The sequence below is a fragment of the Ruditapes philippinarum genome, unplaced genomic scaffold (genome assembly GCF_026571515.1).
Source record: "Ruditapes philippinarum isolate M1 unplaced genomic scaffold, ASM2657151v2 ctg19785_1_1_1_1, whole genome shotgun sequence".
Classification (NCBI taxonomy): domain Eukaryota; kingdom Metazoa; phylum Mollusca; class Bivalvia; order Venerida; family Veneridae; genus Ruditapes; species Ruditapes philippinarum.
The window spans coordinates 1-15,160 of NW_026851627.1; the positions used below are offsets into that span (position 1 = coordinate 1).

At 32.3% G+C, this 15,160-nt stretch overlaps 1 protein-coding gene and 1 long non-coding RNA gene across 2 annotated transcripts; one reads left to right on the top strand and one right to left on the bottom strand.

Moving 5' to 3' along the window:
• The first annotated feature begins 1,359 nt into the window (after positions 1-1,359).
• LOC132718076 (uncharacterized) lies at positions 1,360-2,372 on the top strand. Its single transcript, XR_009624042.1, has 2 exons — positions 1,360-1,677; positions 2,132-2,372. It is a non-coding gene; the product is annotated as an uncharacterized LOC132718076 (long non-coding RNA).
• Positions 2,373-9,339: 6,967 nt separating this feature from the next.
• LOC132718142 (mitochondrial tRNA-specific 2-thiouridylase 1-like) lies at positions 9,340-14,088 on the bottom strand (the record flags this gene model as incomplete). Its single annotated transcript, XM_060701802.1, is given in 3 exon segments — positions 9,340-9,739; positions 11,744-11,844; positions 13,968-14,088. Coding segments are annotated over 3 exon segments (561 nt in total), but the record flags the coding sequence as incomplete, so codon positions are not given.
• Between the last annotated feature and the right edge of the window lie 1,072 nt (positions 14,089-15,160).

The following is a 15,160-nucleotide window of genomic DNA, read 5'->3' on the forward strand; positions in this document are numbered from 1 at the left end:
ATGGGCCAAGTGGTTTACTTACTTTTTAGGCCATATGCCATGATGAACAGCTACATGAATTAATTAGGGAGGAAATATTATTTTTGTGTATTTGTATAACGTTTTTTTTAATATATAATTATAGTTTAATTTGTTACTAAAATATCTTTATTTCAGGAAATTGAACTGTTGAAGCGTTTGTAAAATATTAAATTTTTTAAAATGTTATGAAATTCTATTCAAACTTGTTCATGTGTTACACACTTAACAGTCTCATACTAATATTAGTACAATTTAAAACTAATTCTTGTAATAAACAATACTTTTAGTTCTTAATATAAAGGGGCTGAGAAGGGCGATGTCCATGCTCCAAGTGTCTGTGAGCACTGATACATGCCATGATTACCTGGATTTCTGACCAGTTCACCTCTAGTTAGGTGAGAAACACTAAAAAATCACTAGAATGTTACCAAGCATCGAACATAGACCGCAAGAGATCTAGTTCGTAATTACAATTAACAATTATCAAACTTTAAACAGTTAAAATGACTCAGCTTCTGTCAGTTCCTTTGATTTTATCCAAAACTGTATATACAATCCAAATGACAGCTTCCAGCCAATAAACAATTGTTAACCTGACATTCATTTGCAAAAAAAAATGCTGGTATTCTTCTTCGTTAGGTTTTATTTAAAAATATCCTTAATTTTTGGTCGAAAGACCGTTATCTTTTTTTTTTCAATTGCAAATGTCGAACTTCCTGTGTCTTAAGAAAAGGGGAACAACTTCGCAACAAATTCCAATGCCGATATTGATACAGAACTTTGTTACGATTGTCAGATTTTATTAAACTTCAAGTTGCATTATTTTTCGACTATTCAGCACAGAAAGATAAAATATTTTTTGAAAGATAATAGACTAGATCTACTTACGCATTGACGGAGTCGGCAATACTTTGCCAAATCTCTTCTTTCTCTTTGAAGGAAACCCCTCCATCGCCGCAACCTTTAAATTTCCCCGTTAAAAAATCTTGGTGTTCAATATACTTCTCCATGGCCAGAAGTTTGGCTTTTTCTGGCCATGGAGCCCTCTTTGTCACTTTCGAGTCCATATTTTGGAAGCAGACGAATGACATTTGTACGGGAAAATTCTCGCGGAAAATGACGTTTCAATGCGCGATTCGACGGAAGTGTGAAGAAGGCCGCTCATGCATTGAGAAAATGAAAGTCTCAGCTGAGAAAAATCTCAACTGTTGAGAAAAGGTTTAGTGAAAGCCAACTTGAGATTTTTCTCAAGTGAGATAAAATCTCAGTCAATATTGAGACAATCTCAAGTTGAGATTTATCTCAGTTTGAGAACGTTAGTGAAAGCCGGGCCTGATGTTGAAAATGTTTGAGAAGCAATAAATTATGTGATGTCTTGATGCTTATGCTTTCCTTATAATATATTGTAAGCCTTTATTTACCAGAAAAAAATTATCAAGAAAACTGGTCAATTTTGTTTTCTTTCAGCCTCTTCTCTTTTACTGTTGGGTAATGTAATATGACTCTTTATATGGATTCTTTTTTGCTTTTGTTCAGGCAAAAGAAAAGGAGCGTAGGTTGAAGTTACGTGAGGAGAAGATGGAACAACAGAGATTACACCAGGAAGAGAGAGTCAGGAAGGCCCTGGAGAGAGCGAAGGCCGAACCAAAGAAACAGGTACACCTCATTATTCATCTTGTTTCTACTAGTCTTGCTAAATCAATTGTATTGTTATTATACTCCCCAAAATGAGGGCATATCCTCATCTTAATTTCAAAAAATTGCTTTACATATATCTATTTATACATTGTTAAAAGACCATTTTCTTAAATACTTTTAGTATTGCCATTTTAAGAAGTTAATGAAAAGCAAAAGTTTTTTCTATAAACTGCCAGTTTTGAAAACCATTTTTAAGAGATTTTTTTTTTTACATTTTTGTACAAACTAACGTCAGATAAAACATGCTTCTTACAACATTTCGTTAAAATGGATATGATAATTATATAAACATTGATTGCTTAAACATTTCCATATGGAACTCTTTTTTTTTTTTTTTTAATACTTAACACTATTTTTTATAAGTTTTACATGAGAATGGTTTTGACATATTTTACCAATGATTTATTGACAGACTGGCAGAAAACTTGTGTTCCGATCAGAGCCACCACGACACAAGAAGAAGGAGGACGACAGAAATGACCAACAGAGCAAGGAGGAAGAAGAATTAGCCTACTTCTTTTCTTGGGTGTAACTTTCATTACACTCAAATTGTAGCTTTTATTATTCTTATACAATGTCATGACCAAATAAAGACTTTATAACTAAGTTTTATTTATCAAACAAAATAAGAAAGTAAATGAATATGAATCAGTGATGTTATTTATTTGCATTTATTAGTATCATTTTGTGAAAGAAAAAGTTCTTAGAAAATCTAGTATCATATAGCAGTTTAACATGAAGAAACATGGAGAGATGTTGTACTAGGGTAAATCAGATAACTTGAATTGTGAAGGTAATAATCTAAATCTATATCAGAAAAAGCCACTTTTAAAATGGTTTTATTTCTTATTTAAACTAACTGATTGAAACATCCAGTTGTTGATATAGACAGAATTTAAACCTGAAAAGGTCAAGAGGGACAACATATTTTAAACTTAATGACTCTAACATTGGCAGTAGTATAAAGTTAACTGGAAAAGTCTCTGGAAGTAAAAGTACCGTAATTTCAGGGAAGTCTTTTACAAACATCATTATATATTTTCTCAAATATTTGTAGCTCAAGACAAAAATTATTTAATTTCTAATTGGATGTAACTAAGCACTCTGAAATATCCTTAGAACAAGTGTGATGACTGAGACAACGTAAGAACTGTAAAAGAAAATATTAACTCTTGTTTATTTGTTCAAACAAATTTCCATGATCATTGTTGATAAGTGTACACTAGTGTACATTAGTGTTTTTCTTACAGGACTAAAATGTAAATTTTAATTTGTAAAACATTTCTTTTTTCAGTTTTAAACAAATCACTTTAGATTCCATAACACTGGTTTTTTACACTTTTATTTTTTATTTCACACATAATGAACTATGTTTTATTGAAAATAAAATCATTTATTTTAATGTTTGATCATCCATTTTTGGTGCTTGTAATACACAAAATACATAGCTAAGAAATAACTTCATTACACATTTTCTCAGAGAAATAACCCATCCAATGTATGTATTTTAAATAAGAAGATTATGTTTTAACATTTGTTACAATATAATGGTAAAATAATATACAGTCGACTCTCGTTATCTCGAAGTCATTGGGACCGTTCAAAAAATATCGAGATAACGAAATGTCGAGATAAACATATTAGGGTTAAAACAAGGCAAACTGATTTTTACAAAAGACATGTGCATACCTTATGTCAAATAAACTATAATATCCCCATGTCTCGTTTTCATAGGCCTAGTCAATATTTAACAAAGTAACATAAGCGGATGTTTACCAGCGGAAATACGGGTGTCTGTGATAAAAACACATAGTGAGGTTTACTCAGTAATACACCAATGTAGTGAATCGGATATCGGATATGGTTGATCTGGATATCCTCCCGGGTTATTTATCGGGTCTTTCTCGAGATTGTTCCACCGCTGATTGATTTGGTGGTGATGTTGTGAAACAATATTGCAACGATAGCGTTTCTATACTTTCACTTTTTCATTTACATTTAAAGTCATAATGAATTGATACAGTGTTCGAATATTTAAAAAGAATGTAAAATTCACTCATTGTGGACATAAGTCAATCAACACGCTAAATAGATTAACTTTTATAAAGACAGCTAAACTTGTTACAAACATAATCGTCATTATGACACGCGCTATTAATTGAGCAATTATCGTCTAGATTGTGTTTTTCACACGTCTGAAGGGAACAGACGAAGTCGAGATAAACAAAGGATAATAGCGTGAAAATAACTGTTGGGGCTGAAATTTTACATCGAGATACTGAAAATATCGAAATAGAAATATCGAGATAAACAAATATTTCCAGTATAGATAAAGAAGGAAGAAAATCGGGACTTTCAAAATTTCATCGAGATAACGAAATATCGAGAAAAGCGATGTCGAGATAACGATAGTTGACTGTATAATGTATTGATTATCATGGCATTTCATCGATTATAAAACATAATAATTTTTGTTATACATGTATACCAAAGTAAAGGATGTGTGAAATAATATTATTAACTATAAGACTTTGTTCAGATAATATATTAAAGATAAGCATGCATTATTTAGGAGCTTATGGCAACAGTATCTGCATGTTCTAACATTGATATACATGTAGAGAAGTGTAAAAATACTAAAGGATACAAAATTATTTTGTTTTATAGTAGCTTTTGAATTATCTGAATGTGTTTGAATGTATCTTCCGTCCAAAGTTATGACTGCCATTTAGGTTTGTGTATTTTTGTGAAGATTATTGTTAATGATTTTAAATTATTGTATATACAAGATAACGTGACTATTTGTAATAATATTTGAAATTTTTTATATTAAAAGATATAGACAAAAAATATGAAATAAAAATCAGTAAAACAAGTGAATTGTTTTTGATTTATTTGCAGCATTAATATACATTGGATTCTGACTCAAGTTTTTGTGTAGTAAAAACATGGTTTTCTATAACTTCCATAACATTTTAAAGAATTACTTAAAATATCATTCTGTTCATTACAATCGACCACATCACGTGATACGGTTCATAACTCTAACACCTTTATTGTAACAAGAATTTGGCCAAGACCATGGATGCTCCCAGAACTCACACACACTTGTCAATGTATTTCAATGCACATCAGCCATAAAATGAAGGCATTAAGAGCAAAACTGTGTACTGTGTAAAAATCTATTTTGAGCACAAGTGATATAGCCTCCAATTAACCAAAGTTAGGGGACAATATGAGTATTTAACAACCAAATTTTTAAAGACATCAGTTGATAAATGAAAGCTGCATTTTTAGTGCAAAAAATTTTTTTTACCAGTCACTTAACCTTGACTAAAGTGACCACATCCTACACCAACACCCAAGATATTATCTACAAAAGATATAAATTTATGAGTAAAGGCTGTATAAGCAAGTGTGAAAATCATTATTGCAATATTGATATTCATTGATAAGTGAAGGGCACAATCACAATCATTTTAATCAACTTAAAGGTCTTTCCCAAAGGGTTGATGTGTCTAATTATGAAGAGAATCCAAACATAGATGAAAAAATTACAGCCAATTATAGCAAAAAATAACGCGAAAATCAAACATGACTGGGAAATTTCAAGATTTGACTCACAATAGACAACTCTTGTTGAATGGACATTTTGATGCCAGGATAAAAATAAGTACGTAAATTAATCATTTCTTAAGTATAAACCTCCTCATGAAGTCCTATGTTATTAAAAAACAAGAACGTGTTTGTTAAACACAAATGCCCCCGGCTCAGATTCTTGTCAGTAGCAATATTTCAAAAAATGTTTACCCATTCACTCAGTTATGGACAGAAACATTGCCAAAAAATTGTAAACACAAGTTATATAGCTTGACAGAGTCATGGCATTTTGTAATTTTGAAATATATAAGTTGCCAAGTCATTGCTATGACTTGTGAAGTGATAAATACTCAACTTTATCAAATATATATAAATGTAAGAAATCTATACTTGGCACCCTTGACCTTGACCCACTGACACCTATAGAATATCATGCAAGTTATATTCCTACCAAATATGAAATACACTCGTCAATAAATAAAGGCTGCATGGGCAAAAATGTTAAAATCCATTTTGAGCATTGATGACCTTGATCAAATTGACCCCTAAATCCATCCAAAGGAAAATGTCATGCAAGTTATCTTCCAACCAAATATGAAATAAATCTGTCAATAAATAAAGGCTGTATGGGCAAAAGTGTAAAAATCTATTTTTAGCACTTGTGACCTTGACCCAACTGACCCCTAACTCCATCCAAAGTAAGAATAACATGCAAGTTATCTTCCTACTAAATATGAAATATATCTGTCAATAAAAAAAGGCTGTATGGGCAAAAGTGTAAAAATCTATTTTTAGCACTTGTGACCTTGACACACTGATCCCTAACTCAATAAAAAGGAAGAATACCATGCAAGTTATCTTCCTATCAAATATGAAATACACCTGTCAATAAATAAAGCCTGTATGGGCAAATGTGTAAAAGTCTATTTTTAGCACAAGTGACATTGACCCACTGATCCCTACCCCCAATCAAAAGGATTAATACCATGCAAATTATCTTCCTACCAAATATGAAATATATCTGTCAATAAATAAAGGCTGTATGAGCAAAAGTGTAAAAATCTATTTTTAGCACTGGTGACCTTGACCCAACTGACCACTAACTCCATCAAATTTTATGTTCCTATCAATTATAAATGACATCTGTCTATAGGATATGGTTGATAAACCTGTAAAAATCTATTTCTAACATTGGTGACCTTGACATTGGTGACATTGACCTTGACCCAAATGACCCCTTACTATACCCAAAGAAGGAGGACCTCCCTTGGCATGTTTGTATTAAACATGAAAGACATCAACCAAAAAATAAAGGCTGTATGTGCAAAAATGTTAAAATTTATTTTCTAAACCAGTGACCTTGACCCTAGAGACAACTTACTCCACAAAAAATTAGAGGACCATTAAAGGTATCCACCTACCAAATATGCATGATATCATTAAATAAATTAAGCAATTTAGAGAAATTTACGATAAATCCAACTTGCCTGAATAGGTTAACAAGACAAGGCCCTATTTTCAAAGTAAAAAAGGGAAATAACTGGGAAATATGGATGACACAGTTATATAACCTGGCAATATCATGTACATGTACTTTGTATTGATAAGTAAGTGTGGAAATTATGAAGCCATTAGTATAGATAGAACTTCAGATATTTCCAACTTGCCGTTTTAGGTTAACCATTATTCATTTTCATAGTGCTGAAAAGGGCAATAACTTGGTAAATATAGAAGCCATAGTTATGTAACTTAACCAGATCATGTACTTTGTATTGATTAGTAAGTGTGTAAACTTAGAAGCCATTGGTACAGGTAGAACTTGAGAAAAATCCAACTTGCCGTTCTAGGTTAACCTCGTAGGGACAGACGGACGGTTCAATTACTATATGCCCGGGGGCATAAAAACAAAAGGTATAGTTATAGTTCTTGGGCACTGCATTTTCTCCAACTGGTCTTGATACTAATTCAATAAAACATGATGGCATTGCCAAAAAAACTTGTATATGTAAATGCTATTAAAAGGATATTGCTCATATCTTGAAACTTTTAGCTAATGTTGTTGGGACATGCACAGTTTTCGAAGCTTTTACATTTCAGCTGAGTTGCATGCTGATTCAAACATTAAGTCAGATGTAAAACAAGAACGTGTAGTTAAACACAAATGCCCCGGCTCAGATTCTTGTCAGTAGCAATATTTCAAAAAATGTTTACCCATTCACTCAGTTATGGACAGAAAAATTGCCAAAAAATTGTAAACACAAGTTATATAGCTTGACAAAGTCATACCATTTTGTAATTGTGAAAAATATAAGTTGCAAAGTCATTGCTCTGACTTGTAAAGATGAAAAATATTCAACTTCATGCAAGTTATCTTCCTACCAAATATGAAATACATCTGTCATTAAATAAAGGCTGTATGGGCAAAAGTGTAAAAATCTATTTTTAGCACTGGTGACCTTAACCAAACTGACCCCTAACTCTATCCAAAAGAAGAATACCATGTAAGTTATCTTCCTACCAAATATGAAATACATCTTTCATTAAATAAAGGCTGTATGGGCAAAAGTGTAAAAATCTATTTTTAGCACTGGTGACCTTAACCAAACTGACCCCTAACTCTATCCAAAAGAAGAATACCATGCAAGTTATCATTCTGCCAAATATGAAATACATCTGTCAATAAATAAAGGCTGTATGGGCAAAAGTGTAAAAATCTATTTTTAGCACTGGTGACCTTGACCCAACTGACCCCTTACTCCATCCAAAGGAAGAATGCCATGCAAGTTATCTTCCTACCAAACATGAAATACATCTGTCAAGAAATAAAAGCTGTATGGGCAAATGTGTAAAAATCTATTTTTAGCACTGGTGACCTTGACCCAACTGACCACTAACTCCATCAAAGATTATGTTTCTATCAATTATAAATAACATCTGTCTATAGAATAAGGTCAATACACCTGTAAAAATATATTTTTAACATTGGTGACCTTGACATTTGTAACATTGACCTTGACCCAAATGACCCCTTACTACACCCAAAGAAGGAGGACCTCCCTTGGCATGTTTGTATTAAACTAAAACATCAACTAAAATATAAAGGCTGTATTAGCAAAAATGTTTATATTTATTTTTTAATCCAGTGACCTTGACCTTGACCCTCGAGGCCGCTTACCCCACAAAAAATTAGAGGACAATCAAAGGTATCCACCTACTAAATATGAAAGATATCATTAAAGAAATTAAGCAATTAGGAGAAATTTACGATAAATCCAACTTGCCGAAATAGGTTACCCAGACAAGGCCCTATTTTCAAAGTGAAAAAAGGGAAATAACTGGGAAATATGGATGACACAGTTATATAACTTGGCAATATCATGTACTTTGTATTGATAAGTAAGTTTGGAAATTATAAAGCCATTAGTATAGATAGAACTTAAGATATTTCCAACTTGCCGTTTTAGGTTAACCATTATTCATTTCCTAAGTGCTGAAAAGGGCAATAACTTGGAAAATATGAAAGCCAGAGTTATGTAACTTGCCCAGATCATGTACTTTGTATTGATTAGTAAGTGTGTAAATTTAGAAGCCATTGGTACAGGTAGAACTTAAGAAAAATCCAACTTGCCGTTCTAGGTAAACCTTGTACTGACAGACGGATGGACGGACGGTTCAATCACTTTATGCCCGGGGGCATAAAAAATCTACTGAAAACGTGCATAAAAGTCTTCATTTTGCTGTTTTATTGAAGTAAGGTTGATTTTTTCTGTATTTCATCCCTTAACCTGCCTGATTTCTTTAATTGGTCATCTTCCAGTTTTGAAACTAACCATAAATGGGGATATTTAGTTGGCCAGCCAACAGTATAGAGCCTGGCTAGTATGCATAGGATATGCAGTCTCTCTTTACTTTATAATGGTGGCAAACACTTATCACTGTTTAGAGTTAATATTTGAATCACTATCACTAACTATATTGATATGAAAAGTGAATAAGAAAAACAGTACATTTGTATTAAAATTTATTATAAAAACATAGTTTATAGATATTTTACATCAAAATATATTAGTTTTAACAAATATCAGGTGACATGAACTTTCATTGGTTCCCTGTGACCCATTGTAAACATAGATGGTCCTGGACGTCGTATTTTTGCACTTCCCAAGCAAACCTCACCGTCAAATAACACCGCATATTGTCCTGCATTAATTGCTCTCATTGGTTTTTGTAACGAAACAATTAAAGAATTACCACCACTTAATGTTGCAGTACACTTTATCGACCGCATAATATGCTGATATTTAAAGTCACAGTCATACATTTGTTCTGTTAAAAGTTTTCTTGGTGGTTTATTAATCCAGTGAGCTTCTTCTGTAAACATTGTTTCAGTAAACAAAGCTGGGTGATCTGTTCCTTGAACCTGCAGTATAAAATAATTTAACATGTCATAATCAAATAAAGAATGTATTAACCTAAAAGCATAAATTCTACAGAAAACTTTAAATGTGTTTATAACACTTCCGCCCCCACATCATTTGCCAGCCACAGTGGCATATTTTCATACTTGTGCAAACTTCATAATGACCAAGGTTATATTAATCAGTAATATAATAGTATTATAACAAGTATGATTCACAAACCTATTATTAAGAAAACTCATATCTGATTTTATATCCTGGTGTATGTAGTTCCGACGCACCTAAGAATTAGAAACAATCACCACGTACCATAACAAAAAAAAGGTGACAACTAACAAATTACCTAAGCAGTGAAAAATTTATTCATTTATCCATCTTTAACAACTTTTTTCATTAGCTAAAAACTATCCTTGAAACAAAAATAATCAAAATATGACAAATAAAAATAGCGGCGTGTTAGTGTGTCGACTGGTCTGACTGTCATTTTGTGAAAATTTAATATCTAGATTATACAAAATTAGTAATAAGAAAAAACATCATTTTTAAGCGTTTTTCGTTAAAAAGTAAGAAAAAATTACGTCAAAATTGCTACTTGCTAATTGCTAAATTTTCGCTGATAGAAATCATTGAAATGTTAACCTTACAAAAAAAGCATGGGAATGACGTCACACGGAAACCCCAAATCGAAATCGAGGTCAAAACAAAAATGGCTTCATAATTAAGATGTGTCGAAATAAAGAACAGGAAGATAATTATAAAGTCATGTTCTTTAAAAACTTTAACTAATTACTTCTCAAGTTACTAATCAGACAATAATTTTACACAAAGCTGTTGCCTATTATATTCACTATGTATAGGGTGTTATCATGACACAACAAGATCTGTTGTTGAAAACAGATAAATGTTCCCCCCACCGTGACCCTAGGCCTTGTAAAGAAACATGTTCTTTTACTTCAAATTAAAGCATGGTAATTGTTAAAGTTACATTAAATAAATTTCATAAAAAACTAAATAGCTACATTTCATTAATAAATTGGGTTTTATATCGACTCCAGGTCTTATTTTGGTGTCCAAATAACCAAAATGAGTTTTATTAGCATAAAAATAGGTAACCTCATTGTGGCGAAATGGGAAGTACAATTTTTGCTTGCATGAGAAACTCCGCCTTCTGATCATCCGTACATCAATATTAAATCGACAAACATGACTATAAGTGGCAGTCCTAATTTAACGGTATATTTCCGCATTGTAACGGTTGTTTTCATACAAATTTAATCTTTTTACGAGATGATTACTTTTACTGAACCCCAGGTTTAGTGCACCGTGAAGCTTAAACGGTTAAAATGTGTTTGCACAAGAAAATATCACATTTGCTGTGTTCAGGATAGCAACTATAAAACTGTGACGTAACGCATACACGAGCTCATTATAGTCTTCATTTGCATGTTAAAATTCGTATACGAACTTTAGTGTTACCGTGGGGTTTCCCGTTTAAAATCCTAATTTATTAACAATATTTGATGAGATTTACAACAAAACTTTTAAACAGGTTAATGAAACTGTTGAATGTTTTGATTTTTAGGCCGACGGAAAAATATTTTTACATATTTATTTAATGTAACTTTAAAAGTAATACAATTATTTTCTTATATTCTAAAAGTGCCCAATTATTGAAAAACAATCAATATACTCTTTTGACTTCAAGCATAAACTTTGGCATTTGCTTGTGACAAGTCTTTCTAATGTACAAGTAAAAAAAGGCCTAGTTATTTCCGAATCCATCCACGAATGCAAGGATGTATGACTTGACACAACCAATTATGTTACACATAAAATTTTACCTTAAGTCTAAAGTGTAACCATAACTTTTAAGCTACTGACTTGTTCTCACTTTGTTTATAAAAGGCTTTTCTTTTTCCCACTTATAAATTCTTTAGAGTCTGGAATAAAAAAAACTGATAAAATCAACTTTTTAAGCTTTTTTAAGACCCACTGCTTATACATACCACATATATATCATTTGTTTTAATGTCCTTTTCTGCTACAAACATTGCCTTGGCAAGTCCCCCTATTAAAGTTCTCTGACCTCGTGTTAAACTGTGTATACCTGTAAATCAAATAACTATTTCATTATCATTCTCAAAAATAAGCTTGTTTTACATAAAAATCGCAAGAACAACTGTCCCGTGGACAACACAGTTAAACAGTCTTTGTGCTTGACCATCATCCTTGTAATGCATAAATCACATAAACTGGCTGTTGTAAAAATTTATTTTGGGTGACAGATTGTATACATGAGGGCGAGTCTGCAGTGTGAAATCAAGGAATTGAATGCTGGATTGTCTGCTTTGGAAGTTTTGTTAAATAACATATTTTAAGGAGGTAATGCTATTTGATTGATTTTTATTTCAACAAATCTGTCACTGAACAGTATGCCCCTAGCACTCATGTCTTTTACAGATCAGAATTACATGGACAATCTTAGAAGAGGGTCATCCTTAAAGGCATTAAATCTGTGATTTTTTTGAACAAAATCAAACTTATCTTATATTATCACAAAACATTTTTTTAGCAAGTCTAAAAGAAGTATCCCCATGAGATATTCATATGAAGGTCTGATTATGCTGACTGTGATGATTGATGGAGAACACACATGATCACAACACAGTGACTTTGTCACACAGGTGAACATAAAGTACATGTAAATAGCCAGGTCAGTAACATAAATGTATGTCATAATGTATAGTACATCTTTTTCTTGCATATCAGACAGGATTATGTACCGTTTACACCGGCACTAGAGAAACCTGCCTTACACCCCCCATGTAATACAAGTCACGTGTTTTGAATGACGTCATTCCCATGCGCCTTTTATAAATGAATTGCGTTCTTAGGATGACTTTATTTTGCTGTTCTGAATAAAGTTCATACGCTACCATAAGAAACAAGTGCTAAATGAAAATATTACTTTTCATAATTTCTTTCCTGAATACTGGGCAGGAACCAGTTTCCGGACAGAATTCGAGTTTTTTTAATTGTCTATTTTTTAATAATAAACATGCATTAATAAAACTAACATACCATAAACCTGACCTCTAACTACGTCCGATAACACAATTAATATTGCCTGGTGACGTAAGCAATGTACAAACTGAAGGGTTAAATTAGGTCATCAAAAATGTAAATTGTTCACTCTTGCAGAACCATTTTCAGGACATATATTAAGCTGTTATTCATATCTGTTTTTAACTGATAATTATTCTTATATAACAATAAATTTCTTCTCACACATTAGCTTTCTTATATAATTAAGCTGATTTACTGAAAAATGTTTATGATAGGAAAAATAACGATCACGTGATGGGTCTCGGAATGACTGAAAAGTGAAACGGATATTTTTGTGTGTACCGCAGCAACAAAGTGCGAAAGTGGAGTAAATCTAGCTAAACACTGTTTTCCGATACGTTACAGATTTAGCTCTGGGGAATTACACCCAATGAACTTCAAATGAAGTACATTGTGCATTAATTGCTACCCCAAATTATATCCCGAAATAAACAAAATATTGCGCATGCGCAGAACAAATTACATGCCCCAAAGGGATATAAGGCTGTTTTTAAAACACAGGTAAGATATCCTCACGAAATTATAATGATGTATCAACTTGGAAGGAAGTTTATTTTCTCAAACAATCAAACCAAGCATCTTCATAACATATAATACCGATCGTCATCGATAAAGCCAAAATTAAGCCATTATAATACTTGTCCGGAAACTGGTTCCTGCCCAGTACCATTAATATGCAAGATAAAGAATCAAATACCGGTTGTTGTTACAGACAGGAATATCAAGCTTTCGGGAAACAGTTTAGTGGTTTAGTGCAGAGCCTTGTTTTTGCTGTAAACAGTTACACTCGAGCTAGATATTCTGGTCTGTACCGGCAGCCGGTGTAAGATTCTTATTTTGGATTACTAGTAAATTTCATTTTTTTTGTATTAATTTGTGATATTTTTGTTATCTCATTATGTTTTTAAATGATTTCAGTCATATAATTATTTTTTCTTTGGTTAAAGAGGGGTCTGGGGAAGCATGTTACTAGTTACTGACCTGGCTAAGTACGGTACACCTGTGCTTTGATATATTATCACTATTTGTCTATATAGAAATGTTTGATTGGGGAAAGCTGCAGCTAAATGTTTATACACACATGTCTAGTCACAGTAAATCTACCTTTGTGTTGTCCCATTATTTCTCCAGTCACCAGATTCACAAAATTGCCTGGCTTTGGTTCTATATACTCTTCAATAAAATCATGGAAATTTCTTTTACCTATGAAACAAATGCCCATACTCTGAAAAACAAAACATATAAATCTCTCTTAAAGCTATGAATAAAACAACTTTGAACTACTTCTTCACATTGACCAATTTAAGAGTTATCACCAAACTTGGCAAAGTTAGTTAGTAACAGTCTTTCCAGAGTTCACTTTCATTTGCAAAAGAAATTTGGCTGGTGCATTCTTTTGCTGATTGGGCTAATATAAACAGAAATAAAACAAGAACGTGTTTGTTAAGCACAAATGCCCCCGTCTCAGATTCTTGCCAGTAGCAATATTTCAAAAAAATGTTTACCCATTCACTCAGTTATGGACAGAAAAATTTGCCAAAAAATTGTAAACACAAGTTATATAGCTTGACAAAGTCATGGCATTTTGTAATTGTGAAAAATATAAGTTGCCAAGCCATTGCTCTGATTTGTGAAGTTGAAAAATATTCAACTTCATGCAAGTTATCTTCCTACCAAATATGAAATACATCTGTCATTAAATAAAGGCTGTATGGGCAAAAGTGTAAAAATCTATTTTGAGCACTGGTGACCTTGACCAAACTGACCCCTAACTCTATCCAAAAGAAGAATACCATGTACGTTATCTTCCTACCAAATATGAAATACATCTGTCAATAAATAAAGGCTGTATGGGCAAAAGTGTAAAAATCTATTTTTAGCACTGGTGACCTTGACCCAACTGACCCCTTACTCCATCCAAAGGAAGAATACCATGCAAGTTATCTTCCTACCAAATATGAAATACAGCTGTCGATAAATAAAAGCTGTATGGGCAAAAGTGTAAAAATCTATTTTTAGCACAAGTGACCTTGACCCACTGATCCCTACCCCAATCAAAAGGATGAATACCATGCAAGTTATCTTCCTACCAAATATAAAATATATCTGTCACTTAATAAAGGCTGTATGAGCAAATGTGTAAAAATCTATATTTAGCACTGGTGACCTTGACCCAACTGACCACTAACTCCATCGTAGTTTATGTTTCTATCAATTATAAATAACATCTGTCTATAGAATAAGGTCAATACACCTGTAAAAATCTATTTTTAACATTGGTGACCTTGACATTAAAA